The sequence below is a fragment of the Mustela erminea genome, chromosome 6, assembly GCF_009829155.1.
Source record: "Mustela erminea isolate mMusErm1 chromosome 6, mMusErm1.Pri, whole genome shotgun sequence".
NCBI lineage: Eukaryota > Metazoa > Chordata > Mammalia > Carnivora > Mustelidae > Mustela > Mustela erminea.
The window spans coordinates 5,713,275-5,736,213 of NC_045619.1; the positions used below are offsets into that span (position 1 = coordinate 5,713,275).

The 22,939-nt window shown below is 60.9% G+C and overlaps 1 protein-coding gene across 2 annotated transcripts; it reads left to right on the forward strand.

Moving 5' to 3' along the window:
• Positions 1 to 4,514: 4,514 nt before the first annotated feature.
• On the forward strand, positions 4,515 to 21,524 carry TTLL12 (tubulin tyrosine ligase like 12). 2 transcript variants are annotated; one of them, XM_032346022.1, is made up of 15 exons: positions 4,515 to 5,176; positions 8,519 to 8,691; positions 10,560 to 10,758; positions 11,394 to 11,553; positions 11,640 to 11,773; positions 13,790 to 13,866; positions 14,614 to 14,838; positions 15,175 to 15,291; positions 15,382 to 15,576; positions 15,884 to 15,995; positions 16,688 to 16,839; positions 17,233 to 17,314; positions 19,217 to 19,285; positions 19,762 to 19,900; positions 20,153 to 21,524. In XM_032346022.1, exons 1-15 carry the CDS (start codon positions 4,997 to 4,999, stop codon positions 20,302 to 20,304), a joined length of 2,166 nt encoding a protein of 721 aa, XP_032201913.1. In that variant the 5' UTR covers positions 4,515 to 4,996; the 3' UTR covers positions 20,305 to 21,524. The 2 variants fall into 2 exon arrangements, with proteins under 2 accessions (XP_032201913.1, XP_032201914.1); XM_032346023.1 differs by lacking the exon at positions 14,614 to 14,838.
• Positions 21,525 to 22,939: the final 1,415 nt, after the last annotated feature.

The window sequence follows — 22,939 nt, forward strand, 5'->3', positions numbered from 1 at the left end:
GAGTCCTGGATCAAACCAGGCCCTGACTTGTGTCTCCTTCAAAGTCCGGACACCTTGATAAGGAGTCAAGGACAAGAAAGTCAAGTAACGCTGAGAAAGGGTCTGTCCTATGTGTCGTGCGCTCACCGTCGTGACTTCCCACACCCTCTCCCTCCAGAAGGGAACAATGTGGTCAGGGTCATGAATTCTTAGTTGGTCCTTGTTGGTCCTGTACCTCCATACCCCACTCCCTGGTTGACTGTCTTGCTAATGGCATTAGCCAAGACTACCTGGCATCAGGAGGTTTGCTTGTAGTTCATGTAAACTTGTTATAGAAACTTGTGGTCATCTGACTAGGGACTGATGTATTACTCCTTCTGTTGTGGTCTGCCTTATAAATGCTTGTAAGATGTGGAATAAAATCGGTACTGTTGGACATCATCCTCACTGCTTCTCCTGTTCCCATCTCCTTGTCTCTTAATTTCTTCTCACCATCCTCTTACCCTCACGTTTCCTGGTCAATTTGTCGCGCCAGCCGCGACAGAAGATGACCGCTGCCTCTTCAGTTGAGCAGCAGGTAAAGGGGCGCTTAGGCTCCTGGGTGTGCTCCCAGCACAGCCCTCCCCAGGAGGAGCTTTCAGGGGCCAAAGTTCACCCTAGGCTCGTGATTTTCCAGATAGAAGTTCCTTTTTTCCTATTTATCTGTCCTTTTTTTTCCCCTGGGGGTGAGGGAAGCAGAGACAGAAATTAATGTCAACCAGAATGCACAGTTAATGGCTCTTTAAGGGGACACCCCTTCAGCTGAGACCCCAGAAAGGAGTTGGAATCAAGGAGGGGACCGGAGGGCAAGGGCCACCAGGCAGGAGAAGCACAACCCCCGAGGCGGAGGCTGTGTGTCCCCCTGCAAGTGCTGGAGATGGCCAGAGCGGCAGGAGTCAAACACAGGGAGGACGTGCTAAGAGGAGGCTGGAGAGGTCAGCAGGGCCTTTGAGGCCCCACTAAGGGCTGGGCTTTTACTTCCAGGCACTGGGGAAACACACGATTTCAAGTAGGGACCTGATACTGCTGGGTTTGCATTTGATGAAGAGAATGCGAAACGGGCCTGCCCTGTCGGGGGGATGGGTCAGCGATGTTCATAGGACTCAACAATCATGCAAGAGAAACACAGACCCTCGAGCTCCCCTTCCCAGCAGGAGTGACCTCTGGCAGGAGACGGGCCAGGGCTGATGCAGCTGCTTTATGGCTCCAAGGGGGCAGCCTATCAGAGAGGAAAGGCCGTGCACAGAAGAGCAGAGCTGAGAGAGTAGACGGAAAAACTGGATCCTTGTGATGCCTGTGTGCCCCTCGATCAAGCCAGACCTGAAGCCCACACGAATGCCTATGTGTTGCATGGTTCTGGCTGCCATGACAAAATGACACCATGTAGCGTAAACTATAGAAATTCGTTTTCTGGAGGCTAGGAAGTCCAATATCAAGGGGCCAGCCTGTTTGGCTTCCTGGCTTCTCACTGTGTCCTCACTTGGCAGATAGTTTCCCTTTCCTGTAAGGACATCAGCCCTGTCAGATAATGACCCCACCCGTTTGACCTCATTTAACATTTATCACCTCCTCCCAGGCCCTTAAATACCGTCACACGGGGGGGGGGGGGGGGGGGGGGGGGGTTACGACTTTAACATATGAATCTATAGAGATACAAACATTCAGTGCATAGTACGGTGTGAGTCAATAAATACCCTTTATCCTTAAGCCAGTCCCAGTTGGAGTTAACTGTCCTTGGAGTAGATAAACTGCAGCCTAGGGGAGGGGAGGGGGCGGAGATGGAGGTATCAAAGAGAACAAGTGGGTTTTCAGCCCGTACAACGTAGAGCTGCTCATAATATAATAATGTATGACACACGCTATCTACATAGGCACCAGACTGTAATGCATGATAAATAATACCATACAGTTGTTACTCATGATGATCAGGTCAGCGAAATGGATCATTCTTAGAGTTAAAATACCGTATGTACTCAGTCTTCACTGGGAGCTGTCCCCGTTGTCCATCTGCCCCCTCGTTTGTGCGCTATCCTGTAGGCAGCAAGGTGCAGGAGGCTTCGGGGAAAATTACAGGGTAGTTGCGCACGCATGAGACGGGCGGGGGAAACAGAGGCTGAGTGGTCCTGCCCCGGGGTGTGCAGAAGAGTCTGAACATTTTGCGGCAGCAGATTGGCCCGTGTATGGTAGAAGTTTTTTATTTGTATTTTGTTCCGATTGGGCAGTACATCTTTTCAGGAGCAGTTCACTCACAGAAATGGCGTCCATGTTTCATTTAAAAATCGGTTCTGAATCTCCATTTCTCAAAGCCAATTATGAAACTGAGACCTCCACAAGATATTTGTTGGCTTTTAGCTTCCACTGTGGGGGCCGAAGAGACGTCACTAGCCACAAGCCTCACCAGACGACGCAATTCTGACTCCGAAGCATCCCATCTATTTTCACGAGTCAGTGATTATTTTCAAAGAGTGTCCAGAAGTGGGCTGACCTGCCACTCCTAAAGTCATGACTTCATTTACAGCATATGACTTGTTCTACACTCATGTCACTCGTTTTTCTAAAGTATTTTAAAGATTTTACTTATTTGAGAGACAGAGCATGATCAAGGGGAGGAGCAGAGGGAAAGGGAGGAGCAGAGGGAAAGGGAGAAGCAGGCTCCCGGCTGAGCAGAGAGCCGGAAGCAGGGTTCGATCCCACGACCCTGAGATCATGACCTGAGCCGAAGGCAGAGGCTTAACCCACTGAACCACCCAGGCGCCCCAACTTCCTAATAATTTGCAGCCCCTGATAAATACCTGAGACAGCAGAGTTTGACATTCTCAAGGAGTTCGCTACCATCTTAATGTTTTGCTAGAGGCAAAAAGCAACTTTAGCTGGACAACCGCCAGATCTTCACAATCCTTTAAGTCTTAGAAATACATGAATACCCATTTGGAAATTCCTTTACCTCTACTCCCTTCCCAACTTAAAAGTATATAATTCATCGCTCCTCAGGACCCCAGTACAGCTCTTCCTGCCCATGGGTCCTGCCCTGTGCTTTAATGAAAACACCCTCTTGCCCTGAAAACATCTGAAGAATTCTTGACCATTCCCTCCTGGCCCACATCACATCACACAACCTTTTTGTGAATGCTAAGCAGCTAGGGGTGCCTGGGTGGCCCAGTTGGTTGTGTCTGCCTTCCGCTCAGGTCATGGTCCTGGAGTCCTGGGATAGAGCCCCACATTGGGCTCCCTGCTCAGCATGGAGGCGGCTTCTGGCTCTGCCTCTGCCCCACCACCTGCTTGTGCTCTATCTCTGCCTCTCTGTCAAATAAATAAAATCATTTTTTAAAAATGCTACTCAGGGGCACCTGGGTGGCTCAATGGGTTTTAAAGCCTCTGCCTTCTGCTCAGGTCATGATCCCAGGGTCCTGGGATCGAGCCCAGCCCGGCATCGGGCTTTCTGATCGGCGAGGAGCCTGCTTCCCCCCTCCCCTCTGCCTGCCTCTCTGCCTACTTGTGATCTCTCTCTGTCAAATAAATAAATAAATAAGACCAAAAAAAAAAAACGTTCGGGACGCCTGGGTGGCTCAGTTGGTTAAGCAGCTGCCTTCGGCTCAGGTCATGATCCCAGCGTCCTGGGATCGAGTCCCACATCGGGCTCCTTGCTCAGTGGGGAGCCTGCTTCTCCCTCTGCCTCTGCCTGCCGTTCTGTCTGCCTGTGCTTGCTCGCTCTCTCCCCCTCTCTCTCTCTGACAAATAAATAAAATCTTTAAAAAAAAAAAAAAAAAAAACGTTCAATGGGCACAGCACAAAGGCACCAAGGTGTCACCAAAGGCATTTTTTAAAACCCCACAGACCAGAAGTGTACTTGGAACTGGATGTGGTTAATAATTTCATCCAAACAAGCTGTAAATTACAGCAGTTGAATTAGAAATCGTTGTCAAAATTCACATTTTTTCATAATTAGAGTAACTGAAGTACAAAATGTCCGTGACAAAGCTGGTGGCAGATACACAAAAGTCCTTGAGCGCCGGAGGAACGTCTTCCCTGTGCCCTCACCAAGTGTGCTTTGGAAGTGTGAACCTCTGCACACCAACGTGACGTGTCCCGGCAGGATTGAACAAGTCCCCGGAACCACTGCATTTAATCCAAACACAACTTAAAACTTTTAATCAAAGTATTCAGAAACGAAAGCACAAAAAAAAAAAAAAAAAAAAAAAATCAGCCTTCGCGCTTTTTAGCAAAGGTTGCAAAGTTGCAAACACAACAGTGAAACGCGGGACCCCTTGGAAAAACAGAACGTCCGAAGCCTGGTTTTGAAATTCTGCTCACTGCACTTCGAAATGCCTCCGCAACACCTCCCCGGCCAGGAACCGGCGCGGGCTTCACTGAACAAACACGCGCTGGATCCAAACGCACGGAAAGTACGGAGGGCCACGACTCCGCAGCCTAAACCCGGCGGATGCTCCAGAAGCCTCCGGGATCCCCTCCCACCCCGGGGTCTGCGAGGTGTCAAAGGCGAGTCCACGCCCGGAACAGCCCAGCTTCCAGGCCGGACTCCGGTCCCTTTTCCGGACTGTGCGTGGACTCTTCCGTTTCCGACCGCGTGGACGCCGCACAACCTGGCTCCCGGCATCCCCCGGGGCCGCCGCGGGGCGCGAGGGAGGAAACACCGCCCCCAGCCGGCGCGCGTGCGCACAGGCCCGCAGCGCCAAGCTCCCCACGCGCCGCACGCCCGCGCACCCCCCGCGCACCCCCCGCGCAGGCCCGCGCGTTCACGCATCGCGCACGCGCCGCTCGGCCGGCCGGGCCTCCGGGCTCCGGGTTCGGCTCCCGGAGCTTGGCTCCCGGCGGCCCGCGCGAGCCGGCGCCGGGCGGGCGGTGGGCGGGGACCGCGGGGAGCTCGGGAGGAGGGCGGGGCGCGCGCGGGCGGGCCGAGTCGGAGGGCCCCGGGCCCGCGGTCCGCGGCGGAGTGGGACTCGGCGCGGGCGCTGCCGCCATGGACGCCGACGCGGGGTCGCAGAACCCAGAGAACGGGGAGCGCCGCGACCCGGACCGGACTGCGGAGGAGGACGCGCGGGCCCGGGCCGAGTTCGCGGCGCTGCACGGCCCGGCGCTGCGCGCGTCCGGGGTCCCCGAGCGGTACTGGGGCCGCCTCCTGCACAAGCTGGAGCACGAGGTGCGGGCGCGGGCGGGCGAGGCGCCGGCCGGGAGGACCGGGGCGCAGAGCGGGGCCGGGGGAGCCGGGGCGCGGGCGGCGCTGGACCCCTCTCCCGGGAAGGGCGTGGCTGCGGGCGGGCCGCTGGCCGAGAGCCGCGGGGGCGCGGCGCGGGGAGGCCGGGCCAGGGGCGCTGCGGGGCGGCCGGCGGCCCCCGGGACGACTGGTGCGCACGGGGCTGGGAGGGTGTCCGGGGCGGGAGGGGAGCGCGCGCCTTGCCGGGCGGCAGAAGCCTCGGCCGGGGTGCGACGCGCTGGGGGCGTGTCGGTGTTGGGACGCGGCGGGAGAAACGCGGGGGGTGGCTGTGAAGAGCGCCAGTGCCCTGGTGACCGACTTAGACGTCGCCTCCTCGGCGGTTTAGGAGCCTCTAGACTTTGGGGCCTAAGAGTGGCAGCAAGGGCCCAGCACCTGTGGCCCCGGTTCTGCCAGTGTCTGGGGCTGGCCGGGCTGTGTGCGCGACTCCCCTGGTGCGTTGGGACCTACCCTGAGTTCTCCGCACGCCTGCGTCCCGCAGCTTTGTCATCCCCATTATGCGGTTGAAAAAACGGAGTCACAGGAAGAGGAAGTGAGTTTCCCAAAGCCTGTCTGAGCTGGGAACCTGTCCCGCGCCTTCAGCCACTGCCACCTCCAGGGAGAGTAGATGCCCCGAGAGTTTGTGTGGCTTTAACTGTTCGGGTCACAGAATTATTTCTTGTCTCATCATTTGATTGGATCCCCGGTCACCCTCATTTTTGCAGACGAAAGAAAACAGATTGTGGGAGACGGAAATCTAAAGAAAAAGGTTCCCATGTTTCTAGGTTCTCTGCTCTTTTGTGGGGACTGGCTCCCTTCTGCCCACCTGCCTTCTCTAGCTGGGCCTCCGGGGTTAGGGTTACATTTGCCCAGCTGCTGAAGTCAGAGCGCATACACAGGACCGTTAGGGAGGCCTTCTTAGCTGGAACAAGGCTCTTTTCGGGTGGGGGGCTGCCTTGGGCACCTAGACAGACTGGGACAGGTGGTGAAGCGGAGCCCCAGAGCCAGGAAGAGGTAATAAAAAAAGACAGTGTCAGTGACACACAGTAGGTCCCTGCCTCTTGGGAACCTCCTTCCTGTATGGCTCACCCTCCACTCCACCAGTGTTTCCTGAGCCCTTGGCTCTGGTCCCAGGCATATGCTGGGAACCTCCTCCAGTTTGTTAGGATGAGAAGAAGGTCCTCATTCTGGGTGAAAGGCACACGATGTGGGAGCCCCCCACCCCGGGGCCTAGCCAGCCTCTGGGCAGTAAAATCTCATTGGGCAACACTGGTCCATCTGAGCTAGAGTCTCCTTCTGGAAAGCCCAGTGGTGGAATAGAGCCCCAGTTCTCATAGTTTTAGAGGGGACCGGTTGGGGAGGCCTGAGACGGGCATCAGCCGGCACCAGCACATGGAGGGCAGTCACCAGAGGGCAGCGTCCCCTCTGGCTTGGCTGCTGTAGCACTAAGAGGGGGCAGCCAGTACTTTTCCATGACCCTCCCTTGCCGTGAGGGGTTATGGGCAGAGCTGTGAGTCATCACTTTACTAGACCCAAAACCTGCATCCATTGTTCTCGGTGAAACCTGCCACTCTCCTCTGGGCCCAGGTGTGGGGGAGGGCACCTGCCAACAGGAATGGGGTACCTCCACCTCCCCGCAAGGCCAGTGACCCTGGTACCTTGCCTCAAATCAGTTGGAAAGGATGGGGAGTGTTTTAAGATCAGTTCCAACTCTCCCAGCAGGAACTTCCCAGCTAAAGCCATTCCCCTTCGATACCTCTTAGGGGCTTTTCCTCCGTGGAGGGATCGTGCGTGGTACCCGTCATTTCACAGCGCGGGTAGGGAGGAGGCAGCCCCTCTGTCCCCAGGGCCTTAGGCTACCTCACTGTGTGCCCCCTCCCTCCCATATGATTTGGGTACGAGGACTGGGGATTTGGGTTCTAGACTGAAACCCAGAGTGAATTCTGGTCCTCTCAGCAGCTCTGTCCTGGAGGGATGTTGCACCCCAGCCCCCCACCCCCGCTTCTGACTGCGCAGGGATCCTGGCTTGAGGTAGCTCCCCTTGTCTTCGGAGGGCCCTGGCGTGCTCCACCGGTTCCACAGCCTTCCCTGCCCTCAGTGTCTGTACCCCGGCCTGGGGTCCTTGCGGGTCCTTGCGCCACTGCCGCCAGCCACATGTTCAGATCTTGCCCTGCTGTGCCACTCAGCTCCCGTCAGGCCCCAGCACCGGGGACCTGCGCCTTCCACCTTGCTCCGCACCGGCGGCCGGCTCCCTGGGCAAGATGGTGAGTGGTTCGGCCTCACAGGCTGGAGCCCGGCACAGAGAAGCGGTGTGTGCCTGAGTAGGGAGCTGGTTTGCATCTGCGTGAAGCTTGCTTCCGTCAGGGTCCTGAGAAGTGGGTTTCGGGGAACTGGCTTTTGCTGAGTCCCTGCTTGTGCCAGGGACTGTCCGTGCACTGTTTGTTGATGGAACACTCAGCTCTCCTGGAAGGCCGAGGGCGCTGCTTCCCCCGGGAGGGGCTGCTGTCAGCAGCAGAAGGGTGGTGGCGTGCTCACAGGGCAGGGGCCGAGCTTAGTTTCCTCCAAGCCTTGGATGTCTGTTCATCATTTCATCCTTCCCACAACCCTGGGAAGTCAGTGCTGCTGTTGCCATCGTATGGATGGGGAGACGGAGGCACGGTGTGGTTCAGTGACTTGTTCAAGGCCCCACGGCCTTGGCTCCAGCATCTGTCCTGAGGCCCCTTGCCAAGTGGCGGCAGACACACAGTGCAGGAGTGTGGCTGAGGGAGGCAGGCCGGCTGGCTTCATGTGCGTGTGGTTGGCAAGGAAACTCAAGGACCAAGGTCCTTATCTTTCTGACCCAGCATCTCAGGAGACCAGCCCAGAGCACACGCTGTACAGGCCTGAACCGCTTCTCGGCAGGGCCGGCGCCCTGGCTGTGGGAGGTTCTCAGCCACCTGTTTTCCTTCTGGGGCACCTCTGCTGTCTTGCTGGAGGACTGGAGTGAGGTCCCCAGCCCCACCAAGATCCCAGCTCTTAGACTCACCTCTGGTCTGGCCACGCGTGCCTGCAGCCCGCTTCTGAGCACACCCGGGACAGGAGCTGGTGACCCTGGTTAGGTCGCAGTTCTGGCTGATCTCCAGGAGCCTCAGTTTCCCCACCCAGACGATGGGTGGTTGGTTAATAAACAGGTCCTGCGTCCCTGAGGAGTTGGATTGGTCCTTGAGGCCAGGGTGTGGCGCTCTGCGAGGCACAGAGGTTCCCAGGGTTCTGGCCTGGGGAGCCCGCCAACACCCCTGCTCATGGCCGCAGGTTTTCGATGCCGGGGAGATGTTCGGGATAATGCAAGTGCAGGAAGTGGAGGAGGAGAGTGAGGGCGAAGAGGCCCGGGAAGCACGGAAGAAGCAGCCCAACCCTGGCGGCGAGCTCTGCTACAAGGTCATCGTGACCAGCGAGAACGGGCTCCAGGCAGCCGACCCCGACAGGTAGGAGCAGCAGGCCCGTGGTCCGTGGTCTGTGGTCTGTGTCGTGGTCCTCAGTGCGGGCTCCTCTGGAGAGAAGCAGCCATGGCGGCCCTCGTGTTTGCCGTTTCCCGGGTGCTCGTGGCCACCCGAGGTTCCAGCCGGGCCCCGTGGTCGGGTTGGCCCCGACAGCTGCTGACGTTCCCGTGTGAGTCATGTTTCAGACAGACCCGAGCGCAGCCTCCCCAGCACCTCTCCCCCACCAGGAGGGTCCCACAGTCGGGGGGTGATGTGTGCCGATTTTGCCAGTGAGACGGGAAGGACCTGCCCAAAGTCACAGCCGGCCGAGAGCCGGCGTGTGGGACGCCAGGCAGCCTCACTCAGCCCGGACTGTTCGGAGGACCTTCCCCCGGGCCTGCTGAATCCCAGTCTCAGGGCTACTCAGGGATTGTAACAGGTTCTCCCAGGGCTTTATGTCCAGGCTGTGAGCAGTGTGGTCTCCTTGATTCCTCGGGAGGACACCAGGGCCCAGAGCAGGCCTGGCGTGGCCCTGGGCCTCGGTGTACATGGGGCACAGCTAAGACTGGACCCTGGGATTCCTGCCTCCAGCCACGGCAGGCCTGCAGGCTCGTCTGTCAGACTTTGTTGGACCCTTGGAGAGGACACTTGCCGGCCTCTCAGGGTCCCCAGGCCCCTGTGTCCATAGCTCTTCAGGGAAGAGTCTGGCCAGCCTCGTCCGCAGAGCAGCCTGTGAGGGGCGGGAGTGGTCACTCAGGGAACAGCAGCAGCCGGTCCCCTCCACCAGCGGGCTGTCTGACTCAGAAACTTGCAGGCTCACCGGTCACATTCAGCTCAGTGCACCTGCTCCAGGCCCCGCAGCCACCTCCGGGACCTCGCTGCCCCTCCACACCCTTGAGCGCATGCCTCTGCCAGGCGGGCACCAGAGGGGACGCGAGCGGAGTCCTGCCTTTGGTCTCAGCTCCTCCCACTCCACAGCCCTCCCCGCTCCCGGGCCTTTCTGCCTGCAGAGCTCGGAGTCTCCCCTGATGGCCACACCCCAGCTTCATCCTCTCCCGGCTCCTGCTGTGTACGGCACAGTACTCCCGAGCATCGTCCCACCTTGAAGCGCAGCTTCCCGTGGTCAGAACCACTGAGCACAAGCGCTTGCTTTGCGCGTGCAGACAGACGTACAGTCCTAGAAGCCCAGTGGAACAAGTGCTGCTGATTCTGCCCCCCAGCCCAAGAGCTGGAATGTTTGCTGTCCCCCAGGGGAAGGGAGGTGAGGGTCGCTTTTCTCGGCAGGCAGACCACACCCCTGGGTGCCAGAGCTTCCCGTTCCGGCAGGGCTCTGGAGAGTGTCCAGGAGCCCTACCCTGAGGGGTAGGAGGGCAGGTGTGGCCCTGGGCCTGCCGTGGGAATGCCTGGCTGGTCCTCTGCGGTGGCCCCACCCCTGGGCTCTTTCAGGGGGACTGGGCATGTGGGCCACAGAGGTCCAAATGCGTGGGGGCTTGCTGTGCCCGCCGGAGCCAGAGCCCCTTTGCATGCCTCCCTGCCACTGGCTTCCCGTTGTGTGCGGCATTTGTTTGTCCTGAGTGCCCACAGCTGAGGTGGCAAATGCAGCTGGAGGCACTCACCGCGACAGCAGTCGATGGTAACGATCAGCGAGAACACAGGGACTTGGTCCAGGCAGCAGGTTGTGTGTTTTGTCTCTTCTGAGTCTCACACTGGCCCCCAGACAGGAGGTATGGACCCCGTTGGTTTTTGCAGAAACTGGTAGAGGGTGTGGAAGCTCGCCAGGCCACAGCTGCAGGCCTTCCCCCTCTGCTCCCCCTCGTCACCCAGGCAGACCCACCCCCGCCGGCCCTCACCCCTGCCCTCGGCTGTGCCCACAGCATCTTCCTCATCGACCACGCCTGGACGTGCCGCGTGGAGCACGCGCGCCAGCAGCTGCGGCAGGTGCCCGGGCTGCTGCTCCGCATGGCCAACCTGATGGGCATCGGGTTCCACGGCGAGCTGCCCAGCGCCGAGGCCGAGGACCTGGTGCTGGAGGAGATGTGGCGGTTCAACCAGACCTACCAGCTGGCACACGGGGTGAGCAGGGACAGCCCAGGGGAGCCAGGACCCAGCGCCAGGGGCCTCTGCCCCAGAAGTGAGCAGACTCTCCTTCCAGGGCCCCCCTTCTTCCCCAGGGCTGCCTCATGGCCCTGTTACTCAGCCTCGGGCCACCCGGTTCTCAGAGCCCTGGAGCTCACAGGACACAACCTCAGACCTCTAGATGTGGGCCTCATGACTTGGTTCCTGTGGCCCAGTGCCGTCGGGTTCTGTCATCCCCTGAAAGCCCTCAGGGTTTGCTCACATCCAAAGAGTCCTGTCCCTTAAGCACACGTCCTCGGTGTCCATCACCATCTCTGCTGCCAGCCTCCCCTGACCCAGCCTCATGCTCTAGCCCCTCACCATTTTTAATGTTTCTCATGGTCTCAGACGTCACCACCTCCAGGAAGTGCCCCTCGCCCTCTCCCTGCCACACACACCCGTGTAGCCGGTAGGCTGTGTGTCTTCGTCCAGGCCCTTGTACTGTGTAACGTCCAGCCCAGTTAAGGGGCTTGGGTGCCTGGTAGGCGCTCCAGGATCCGGGAGTTGGGGGCATGGGCTGGTGGTAGGGTGCCTGAGAGAAGGGGCAGTGACTGGACCAGTGGACCCGGTTTCTGTGTGTGCTCTGCCTGCAGACGGCCGAGGAGAAGGTGCCGGTGTGGTACATCATGGACGAGTTCGGCTCGCGCATCCAGCACTCCGACACGCCCAGCTTTGCCACTGCGCCCTTCTTCTACATGCCCCAGCAGGTGGCTTACACGCTGCTGTGGCCCCTGCGGGACTTAGACACAGGCGGTAAGTGCCACACCCGCCCACCCCAAAGGACGGGCCCAGGCCCTGCTTTCCCGCTGCCCCCTGATGGGCCACGTGTCTCGATGCAGAGGAGGTGACCCGGGACTTTGCCTACGGGGAGACCGACCCTCTGATCCGGAAGTGCATGCTGCTGCCCTGGGTCCCCGCCGACCTGCTGGACTTGAGCTCCTCCACGCCCGAGCCGCCCGCCGAGCACTACCAGGTGTGACCGTCTGCCCCTGACCTCGGGGCCTGGTGGCTTCTGGAACGTTCTTTGGCCACCAAATGCTACCGGGCGCCAGCTGGCTGCCCTGTGAGGGAGTGAAGCGTTTGTGAACATTCGAGAGACCAGGGTCTCCGAGCTCAGGCAGTGAGCCGGGGCCTCCTGCGGCTGTCCAGCCCAGATGCCAGGGACCATGCTGTCCGAGGGTCCGAACTGGGTGCTGGTAGTCAGTGCTGCTCTCTTTGTTTTCGGGGACTCCTTGCCAGGACTGGGGTGGGGGGGGCACGGTGTGGGCTGCAAGGCTTGGTTACAAATCCCAACTCCGTACTGTTTCTTCCTCCCCGGGGATATGAAGACTCTGTTCAAGCATCACACGGCGACTTCTCTGGCACACAGTAGGCCCCCAGCGAGTCCCACCATCATTGGTGCTGTGGTTCCCTGCACCAGTGGCACTTTTCATCTGTGGCAGCCTCTGGGGCAAATCAGGGCGTCAGGGTTCGGGAGGCCCCGGGCCAGGGAGGAAGTGGAGCGTCTAGGAACATGGCCACTAAGAGACCAGGCAGGGCTGGACAGGGAACACCCTCCCCTGCCTTCTGGTCTCCTGCCACCGCCTCCCGTTGGCTGCCTGCAGTTTGGAACCCGGCCATGAGCGAGCCTGCAGTTGGCACCCATGGGCGTGTGTGACTCTAGTCCTTGCGGCGTAAGGGCATGAGGTCCTGTTTGTCAGTCTTTACTGAGGATGAAGAAACAGGCATAGAAAGGTTAAGTAACCTGCCAAAGGTCACACAGCTCATAGGAGAGCTGGGGTACAACCCCAGGGGGCCTGTGACGGGACGGCCCGTGGGCAGAGGCTACAAGCCTTGCCCCACTGTGAAATCTGCCTGCCCACGCGGGCACATCACACATTCACTGAGGGCCTCGGCGGGTGTTAGATCAGAGGAGCAGCCTGGTTAGCTCGAGCGAGAATGGGAAGCACCGTGGGGTGTCAGCCGGTCTGTGGGGCTGTGGTTGGGGAGAGGCTGGGCCGTTGTGGTGGGACCTCCTGGCACCTTTCCCGGGAATTCATGTAAGCCGTAGTGGTTGGACTGTCCGCGCAGGAAGCTGTGTGGTCGCTTGTCTTGAGTCCCTGGCGTGTTTCAGAGCCCCGTAGAGTCGTGGTACCTCTAGGTATTTAGTGAATGGGTGCGTGCTGAGGCGGAAGCCTTCAGAGTGGCTTAGGGCCGGAGGCTTCCTGATCTTGGGTGGCTCCAGCAGGCGGGGTGGGGCGGGGCCAGCCCTGGGCGTCCCGCCGGAGGCTAAACTCGAGTTGCCGGAGCATCCTGGTTGCTTGTCCCCATCTGACATCTAGCTTGGGCCTGTGCTCTGGGCTTGGGGGCCGCTGGTATGAGTTCAGGATCGTGGGGTACACAGCACGCGTTTGTCATGCCCCATGCTTTCTGTGGACAGGAGGGGGGGATTTGGCCTCAGAGCCCCTCTCCGAGTGTGGCCGGGCTTGTCATAGAGCCCAGGAGCTGAGAGAGGGCTGCGGGGCCTTCCCCGCATAGCGTCTCTGTTCCCTGTCTCTGCGCCCGAGGGAGCAGCCCCTTCGGCCCCACCCACACCCACGGGAGATGAGTTCCTCCCGCCTCCCGGAGTCGCAGTCTGGGTGTGTTTTAAACCATCACGTGGCGTATGTTGGAACCGCACTCTGGCACTCCCCTACCCGCGCCCCGCGCCCCGCCCCCCCGCCAGGCAGGCTTTACGCCTTCCCAGCTGCCCGCCATGGAGCGAGCGAACAGTGTTTCCGTTTTGTTTCCGTTTTTCTTTGACACAAATGGGTCGCTTGGCACCTGAGGGGCCTTGAGCCCCAGAGTCCCGGGGCGAGGGTGGTCCGAGGGCTCTGGCTGCTGCTGGGCCTGTCGGAATGCTGTACCTCTGGTCCGGGGTGCCCCCTGATACGCCAGGTTGGGGGGGTGGCATGTGTTCCCACGCTCCTGTCTTGGAGGTCTGTTTCTACCTTCAGTGCTTGCTTTCTAGGCCATTTTGGAGGAGAACAAGGAGAAGCTGCCGCTCGCCATCAGCCCGGTGGCCTATCCCTGCGACCACGTCTTCAAGTGCGTAGCCCCCCTCAGCTCCTGATGAGCCTCCCCAAGCCCCCCAAGCCCCCCCACTGGCTCCGAGAGCCGCGCCTGGCACAGGGAGGCGCTCCGAAAGCCTGCCGTGTCCCGGTGGCACGGCAGCAGTGGCAGGAGCCCAGGGCAGAGTCCAGGATCACAGAGAGAATGCTGTGAAGGTGACAGGCTGGTCACCTTCTGGTCCTGGGGTGAAGACAGCCAGGCCTGCCCCAGGAGTCAGGGAGCCTGAGCCGACCGTGAAGGCGTGGGGCGCCTAGCGGAGGCGGCCAGGCTGCCGCGAGGGGCGGTTTGCAGGCGCCAGCAGGTGTGGGCTGGCAGGTGAGGCGACGCCAGGCAGGCTGGACGCCAGGTGGAAGCAGACACCCCGTAGTACTGGTGAGAGGTGGGTGTGCCGTGCTCGCCCGCTGGATGTGGCACAGGCTCAGAGGCGGGTCCCAGCCTGGCTTCTGCCTCCATGGGAGTCCCTCCCTCTGGCTACTACCCAAGCCTGGTCCAGCCAGAAATGGGCAGCCCAACCTGCTGCCCCTTCCCTGAGGCCAGCCCAGGGGTGCCCAGGCCCACTACCCAGTGTCCATCCACCCTCAGGGTCACAGGCCCCACTGAGGCCAACTTAGTCTTGGCCTCCTGCTCCCAATCCTGCCCCAGGCTCCAGCCACAGATCAAGGGCTTCATGCCAGCCTTGCCCCTGGCAGTCACCTCAGCTCTTCCCCTGGACTGTTGTCCCAGGCTGGGCCCCCCTCTTGCCTTCATCTGCCTCTGCGCCGCGCCCCCTGAGCTCCTGGGCTCTGTCCTCACCTCTCCCCGGGGCCAGTGGGGGCCGGGGCCGGGCCGGGCTGGCAGCAGTGAAGACTGGTGTGGAACAGGCCCTGGCCCGGGGCACCCGTCTTGGCTACACACACCCCCACAGGCCCCTGGACTCCAGCTGCCTTCTCGGCCAGCGGTGCTCAGTGTGTGAGTGAGAGGCTGGTTGTGTCCGTCCTGGTTCCATGTGGGAGGCAGGACCTGTTAGACACTCGGGTTATCCCGTGTCACCCCAGTGACAAGAGTGAGTTGGGCTGTGATCCCATCTTAGAGGCGGGGACGTTGGGGTCAGAAGGATCCTCGTCGCCCTACCCTGCAGGCCAGCAGAGAGGGTGGGGCCAGCACTGCCTGTCCGGCCTCAGGGCCCGAGCCCATCCGTCCGTCCCCTTCTCCTCCACACCAGCCCAGGTTGGGCTGCACCCAAGTCCCCGGGGCGCGGGGGGGGCGGGGGATGGCACGGCTGGCTCAGCCCAACTCTGCCCGCAGGGTCTACACAGACATCCAGCAGGTGCTCAGGCACCTGACGCACCCGCGCTTCACCTTTGCCCAGAGCGAGGCGGACGCGGACATCCTCTACAACTTCTCCCACTTCAAGGACTATAGGTGAGCACCCCCCTGCCAGGCCTGGGGTTGGGGAATGCCCCCAGAGCCCCTGCCACCCCTGACCCGCGGGCGTGTGCCTCGGCCCCACAGGAGGCTCAGCCAGGAGAGGCCCAACGTGCTGCTGAACCAGTTTCCCTGCGAGAACCTGCTGACGGTGAAGGACTGCTTGGCCTCCATCGCGCGCCGGGCTGGGGGCCCCGAGGGCCCGGCGTGGCTGCCCCGCACCTTCAACCTGCGCACCGAGCTGCCGCAGTTTGTGAGCTGCTTCCAGCAGCGGGAGAGGCGGTGAGGGCCCCTGTCACTCCTGCAGCCCCACCCCCCCAGCCTCCCCTCACCCGGCTCGCACCTGCTGCGTGCTGGCCACGGCACTGAGGGCTGTGGGCACCGGGCACGGCCGGGACCACGGCCACGGACATCTCCATGTCTTGGCTGGAGCAAGTTCTTCCCAGCTCCGTGAGGTCAGCCCCTGACGGCCCCGCTGTGACAGCTCCTGCTGCTCCCTGGGAGGGTCTGGGTGTCCTTCTCCAAAGGCGACTGTGGTCCCCAGAAGGTGGGTGCAGGGCACAGCCTAGCCAAACCCATGTGCTCTCAGGGGCCAGGACAACCACTGGATCTGCAAGCCCTGGAATCTGGCCCGCAGCCTGGACACCCACGTCACCAGGAGCCTGCACAGTATCGTCCGGCACCGGGAGAGCAGCCCCAAGGTGAGGCCATGCGGCGGCGGGGACTCAGGCGGGGCCGGGGCTCGGCTCCTGGTGTCTCTGAAGCCCAGACCCTGCTCCTTCCAGTGCCCTGGCCAGCGGGGGTGGGGAGGGAGAAGCCCTTGTCCAGAGCTGTCCCAGGCGTGTCTGACCTCAGAGTCCTCACTCGCTGCCCCACTCGAGACCGCCCAGCAGGAGGGAGGCAGCCAAGCCAGGGAGCCCCAAGACTAGGGTGCTGTTGTGACACGGATCCCAGCAGGGACAGTATCGGGGTGGGGGGGGATAGGGGAACGGCTATGGGTCGAGGAAAGCGTGCCGGTGGGATGACGGCTGAGCGGGATTCCAGGCAGCGGACGAGGAGTCGAGATTACAGCGGAGAACTCGCATGCGGTTGTCAAAACCTGAAAACTGTCGGGACCTTTTCCTTCAGCTAAAGTGAAGGTGAAGATTCAGAACTTGCCGCAGCCTAGACAGGGTTTGAAAAGTTCGAGAGGAAGGAGCCAGGTGCAGGGCACAGGCTCCTGGGGCCAGAGCAGGAGTGTGTGCCGGTTTCTCCAGGATGTGGAGACCGTGTTCGGATGTCCCGCAGGCGTGAGCCCGTCGCCAGTGAGGACAGATGCCGGTGGGGCGAGGTTGGGGTATCTCCAGGCCCAGGTGAAGGGAGAGCTGCCCGCAGCCCTGCGTGTGTCTTCTAGGTCGTGTCCAAGTACATCGAAAGCCCAGTGTTGTTCCTTCGAGAAGACGTGGGGCGGGTCAAGTTCGATGTCCGCTACGTCGTGCTTCTGCGCTCGGTGAAGCCCCTGAGGCTGTTTGTCTATGACGTGTTCTGGCTGCGCTTCTCCAACCGGTAGCTGGGACGCTGGCGGGGGGGTGGGCGACGGGGCCCCCTTTATCGCGGGGTCGGAAAGCCGGTCCTGGAGCTCCTTCTCCGCCACACACCTGGCGGGTGGCCCAGCTGAGCCTAGATCTGTCCTCCAGCGGGAGTTCTCGCCCAGCCTGTATCAGCCACGGGTGGGGACCTGGACGGCGCTTGTCACTGTCAAATGGGCACCAAGCGGAGCAGGTCGCGAGGACGTTCATGGGCCGTCCGGGTGTCTTCACAGACAAGCTCTGAGGGGCTGCGGGGCACCCCTCACTCCGATGGGGGGGCCAGGCGTCCAGCGGGGTCTCTCAGAGCACCGTCCCTGCTGGGACGCGGCCGTGCTCAGGACCCTCCTGTGTCCGTGCGCTCCTCCTGCAGGCCCTTCGCGCTCGATGACCTGGACGACTACGAGAAGCATTTCACTGTCATGAACTATGACCCGGAAGTGGTGCTGAAGCAGGTGGGTTCACTTGGATGAGGCCAGACCCAGACCCCACACCCCTCAGCCTGTCTTCTGGGCAGACTGTGCAGACCAGCTGCCTTCTGGTACCCGTGTTAATCTCAAAGCAGGAGCCTCCCCACGTCCTGTGGCAGGTCTGAGCCGGGCAGGTCTCAGCTGGAGGCACAGACTGCCTTCCATCCGGCACCCCCCCGAGCACGGGGACCAGTGAGGGTGGGCGGCACAGGGGTGCAAGTCACATGGCCCCTGGGGCAGGCTGCTGCTGGACCGTGACCCTGCCTGGATCCTGGATCCGTGCTGTCCCCCATGCTGTCTGGGCACTTTGGGCAAAGGGACATCAGGGCAGAGCTCCTTCCGAGGTGAGGGCCTCAGACCCTGGCTGGCCAGCAGTGCACCTGGGATAGGTAGGCTCAGCCCAGGCAGAGGCAGAGCCAGCTCTGGGTGGAGGAGAGAAAGGCTGCCTCACACATCGTCCCAGAAGTGGTTGGTGGTTGTTTCAGGTCAACAGGAAGTAGGGCTCACCCTCCCCACCCCCTCACCCGGGCTACTCACCCCAAAGCCTGTAGGTAGCCCTCTCGGCCGCTCTCTGAATGTGAGAATTACCCGTTCCAGGCGTGTTCCGATTCTTTTCAGCATGAGTATATCCTAATACTCTTCAGATGACGATTCTGTATGTGTATGTAAGGTTTTGCGTGAATGCTGTCCTGCTGAGCAAACCTTTCTGTGGTTTTATTCTTCTCTGAGCATCACGTGTACATTCGTCATTGTTCTTTTTATAAAGTTGGTTTTTTTGTTTTTTGTTTTGTTTTTAGTTTGCTAGAGACACAGCGAGAGAGGGAACACAAGCCGAGGGAGTGGAGTGGGAGAGAGAGAAGCAGGCTTCCCTGCCAAGCAGAGAGCCTGATGTGGGGCTCGATCCCAGGACCCTGGGATCATGACCCGAGCTGAAGGCAGAGGCTTAAGGACTGAGCCCCCCAGGCGCCCCAAGATTTGTCATTATTGTTAAATGGGGCTGGGGGCGTTCTTGTCCTGGGATGTTCTTGTCATTCACCTGTTAGTAGACATTCAGGTCATTTCGGGTTTTCGCCATTAGTACATATGCTGCACTGAACACTCCTGGGGACACCTCGCTGTGCCCGTGTCTCAGCAGCCCTCGAGGGTGGATGGCGGCCTCAGAGCGCCCGTGCCCTTGCTCACGCCCAGCCCCACCGCTGCTGCCTATCCTGGGCTGTGTTGCAGGCAGGTCCCTGGGACACTGCGCCACCCGCAGGGCCCTGGGACATGGTTGGAAGTTGTCTCTGAGAGAACGGAGTGCCTCCCTCCAGCACCCCAAGGGTCGTATTTTCCTGGAAGCTCCCGGGTAGGGGGATGTGTCGCCAACAGGATGTGAGCATCAGGCTTCCGCAGGGAGCCTGTCCTGGCTCATCCTTTGAGGAAGGCCCCCGAGCTCACTGCAGGCTCGCGCCTGTGTGTTTTGGATGAGGGCTTGGCTTGAGAGACCTTGCTGTGCGCGGTGCTTGTTGCCGGTGCTGAGCAGCGAGCTCGGGCCTGGGTCCAGCCTCTGCCTCTGGCGCACTGTTCTGAGACCCACGTGGTGCCGTGTCCGTCCAGCCTCCCAGTAGCCCCACTGATAGCGTGCCAGACAAGGGGCACTGTCCCATTTCACAGATGGTGACGCTGAGCCGGACAAGTAAATCTGCTTGTCCTGAGTCACAGAGTAAGATCCGGAGCTCAGACTCCAGCTCCTGCCTCCCATCTGTGCCCAGGTGCGGGGCTGCTCGTAGGCTGCTGGCGCTGACCTGTGGCCCCAGCGAGTGCCAGAGCCACATATGAAGGCAAGGCAGGCTTCCCTGCCCCGAGGTAGCCCCAGGCAGAGCGTGATGGGCCGCGTGTCTGTCGCAGGTGCACTACGATGAGTTCATCCCTGAGTTTGAGAAGCAGTACCCGGAATTTCCCTGGAAGAGCGTCCAGGTGAGTCCTGGGCAGAGCTGCAGAGGCCAGGCCTTCCCTTGCGGGCGGGCGTGGGCTGGGTGGGGGTCTTGGCCTGGGGATGGTCCTGCTCCTCCCACACCGGGCCTCGCGGGGTGTTCTGGAGGGACTCGGAGCACGGTTGGGACCGCCCGCTGGCAGTAGGCCCTACCTGGTCCCAGAAATGGCAGACCTGAGGGGGCGGGCACAGCCGGAGATCCAGGTTGGTCCCCGCAGGCGTGCACCTCTGTGCAGAGGGGACTGGGGACTCGGGGGCAGTAGCCAGGCAGTTTAGCAGTCGTCAGACACGGCAGTGGCAGCCAGGGGTGCAGACATGAGGCTGGAGGAGGAGGCATTGTGGGCTTTGGGGCCGTAGCTCAGGTAGAGGCAGGGAGGCGTACAAGGAGCTGCTCGGGGGGGTGGGGGGGGTCCCGGCCTCAGACCTGTGCAGCCCCCAGCCCGGCCTCCCTGTCCTCTAGGCTGAGATCTTCCAGGCCTTCACGGAGCTGTTCCAGGTGGCGTGTGCCAAGCCGCCGCCCCTGGGCCTCTGCGACTATCCCTCATCCCGGGCCGTGTATGCCATCGACCTCATGCTCAAGTGGGACGACCGTCCAGATGGTGAGGGGGTGCCCCCGCCCCGTAATCCAAACCCCCCCCCCCCGCCGCTTCACCCAAAGCCGATCATCCAGCCCTTCCCCGCCCGGCCACAGAGACAGATCTGAGATGTCTGCCTCGGGTCCACCAGAGATCTGGGGCGGGGGCACACCGTTAGGGGGTGGCCTTCAGGTCGGGACAGAGCACGAGGGGGAAGGGCAGCGAGCCACGGCAGAGCCAGGGGGGAGCTCATGCCCCGTGCTCTTGTGCCGTCAGGGACACGAGTGATGCAGCCGCAGATCCTGGAGGTGAACTTCAACCCGGACTGTGAGCGGGCCTGCAGGTACCACCCGGGCTTCTTCAACGACGTCTTCAGCACCCTGTACCTGGACGAACCCAGCCAGTGCCACGTCACTCGCCTGGTCTAGGTGCTCGTGGCTCCGCGCTGCCTGCTGGCCCCTTCCGGCCTCAGCGGGCGGAGCTGCTTCCGCGAGCCCCTCCCCTCCTCCCTCGGGCACAGCCTCGTCTTGGAGCTGTCATCTTGGTGCCACCTTGGGGGGCTCAGGGTCCTGCTCCCTCCGAGGTCAGGAGCAGGGCCAGGCAGGGTGTGCCGAGCGCTGAGTCCCAGGCCCCTGTCCGTGCCCCCTCACCGCCATCCGTGCTCCGCTGAGGGCTTTTTCTCGAGAGTCTGGTTCCTGGGCTGCTGTTTCCCAGGGGATTGGCGGCTGCGGGTTCTGGGGAGCACGAGGTTCCCCCAGCAACACCTGCGGAGCCCACATACGAACGGGGAGCTGGGTGGGCTGCTTCTCCAGGGGTCCTGCTCGTGTATCGTGACTGCTGGGGCGGGGTGTCCCCACCCCTGCCCCCCAGAACAGCTGGGAACCTGCTTCCCGGACTGCGCCTTCTTGGTTCCCACTCGACCAAACCTTTCCCAGCAAGCTTCCCATGAGGTTCCCGGCCGGGAGGGCCATGGCCTTGGGCTGCTCTTGCCTTTGGCAAGAGCAGGCTGTCCTCGGACCCCGGCAGACCCGGCTGCCCGCCGGGCACGGCAGAGCTGTCCCCTCGCCTGCCGTCGGCTGGGGCCTCAGGGACAAGTGTGGGTGGCGGAGCCCAGCAGCAGACGGCCAAGGAAGATGATTCCAGGGAGAACTTGATGTTACTGTCAGGTGCCACCTTTCACCTGAGTCTAGCGTCAAAATGTTGGATTTTTGTTAGTTTTTCATTTATGGGAGGAATATATAAAGATTCTTGTTATTTCCGTAACTTTGTTTCTGAAATTTGGAGTCAGATGCTGGTGTGTTTTGTGTAGCCCCAGTGGCCCCAGGCCTGGCTGACAGTGGGGTTGGGGGGAGAGTTTGACCCCCTCCTTGGGGGGTGGGGGTGGGGCACGGAGCTTCATTCACTGTGAAGCCAAGAAACAAAACTGGGCTGGGCTGCGCTTCCTGTCCGTGTGTCCACTTGGCTGTGTGTGTCCATCTTCTTTGTCACCCAGAACCTCAGCTGTCGGCTGGGGAGACGCCCCTTCCCTCCAGCCAAGCCGTGATGTAGCGAGCAGGACACACGGTCTCTGGTTTTTCCCCTGGAGAGCCACTGGCGTCCTGCCCTCTCCTTGACACGACCTGTACCGTAATAAACTAGGCCTTCTTGACCTCGGCCTCCCTCTCTGTGTGGAGGCCCCAGAACCACAGGTCCGGCGCCGTGTGTCAGCGTCTTCCTGTTCAGTTGTCGAAAACCAAAATATCCACACGTCCCCTTGGAGAAACGAGAGAAGATGGCGTTTGGGCTGCCAGGTGCCCGTCTGGGTCCGTTAGGGCTGCGGTAACAATACCACAACCCCGGGCCTCACCCGACAGAAGTTGCTTCTTAACGGTTCTAGAGTGGGGGCGTCCCGGGATCAGGGCGGCAGACTTGGTGTCTATAAGGGCCCTCTTCCTGGTTCGCGGATGGCCACTGTGTCCTCATGTGGGAAGGGGCAAGGGAACTTTGTGGGGTCTCTTGTAAGGACACTGACCCCATTCATGAGGGCGCCACCCTTGTGACCTGATCCCCTCCCGAAGTCCCCACCTCCTGTGACACACAGTGGGAGGGTAAGATTCAACATAGGGGTTTGGGGGAACACTCTGACCACAGCAGGTTCCTCCCCCAAGGCTGGATTCCCCAGCACTGGTTCCATTTCAGAGCAGAACACAGCAGGGACAGATGGGGAGCTGAGGCTCCCCTCCGCATCATGGGCAGTGCCCAGGAGCCTTGTCCTGGTGCCAGCCCTGAATCCTGGCTCAGCGCACGCTGTTGGGGCCTCAGGACACGGGATTCTCTTCCTGTTTCCTCACCCTGGGGCTGGGGTTAGTGGGAGACCCTAGCTGCTCTGGACAGCCAGAGGGTCCAGGGGGCGGATGCAGGAGGGGCCTGAGCACTGTAGGCCAGCCTAGTGACGCCCCCTCGTGGTGGGCAGAGGCCCTGCGGGGGACCGCCTGGGCCCCTCTGGACGGGCACTCACACAGGGCACTCATCCGCACGCCCAACGGGGAGGGTGGGCCTGCTCATTGCCAGTTCACTTCAAACCCGATTACCCAGGATAACAGTGATCAGAGGACCACATGATCCAGGCTCTTAATTATAAACGGGCTTTTCCCCGATTCTAGACGTCCTTGCGCCTCTCATCAGTGGAAATCAGACGACGCCTGAGGCAGGGCTCCCACTGTGCTTCAAGACCAGACTGCTTGCAGTGTAGATGGTTCTTAGCTCTGGAAATGCTTCTTTCTGCTAGTATCTTCACTGGGGTCACTTTGTGTTGAGAATTTTTTTTAAAAAAGACTTGATCTGCGAGAGAGTGCACGGGGGTAGAGGAAGGAAGGACAGAGGCAGAGGCAGAAGCAGACTTGCCGCTGAGCAGAGAGCCCGATGCAGAGCTCAGTCCCAGGACCCTGGGATCACAACCTGAGCCGAAGGCAGACGCCCAACAAGCCCCCTGGGCGCCTCCGTGTTCAGAATTCATCACAGTGCAAAATCTGTAAGAGCTGGTCGTCTGGAGTTGACCAGGGAGTCACAGCCATAGTAGTCATT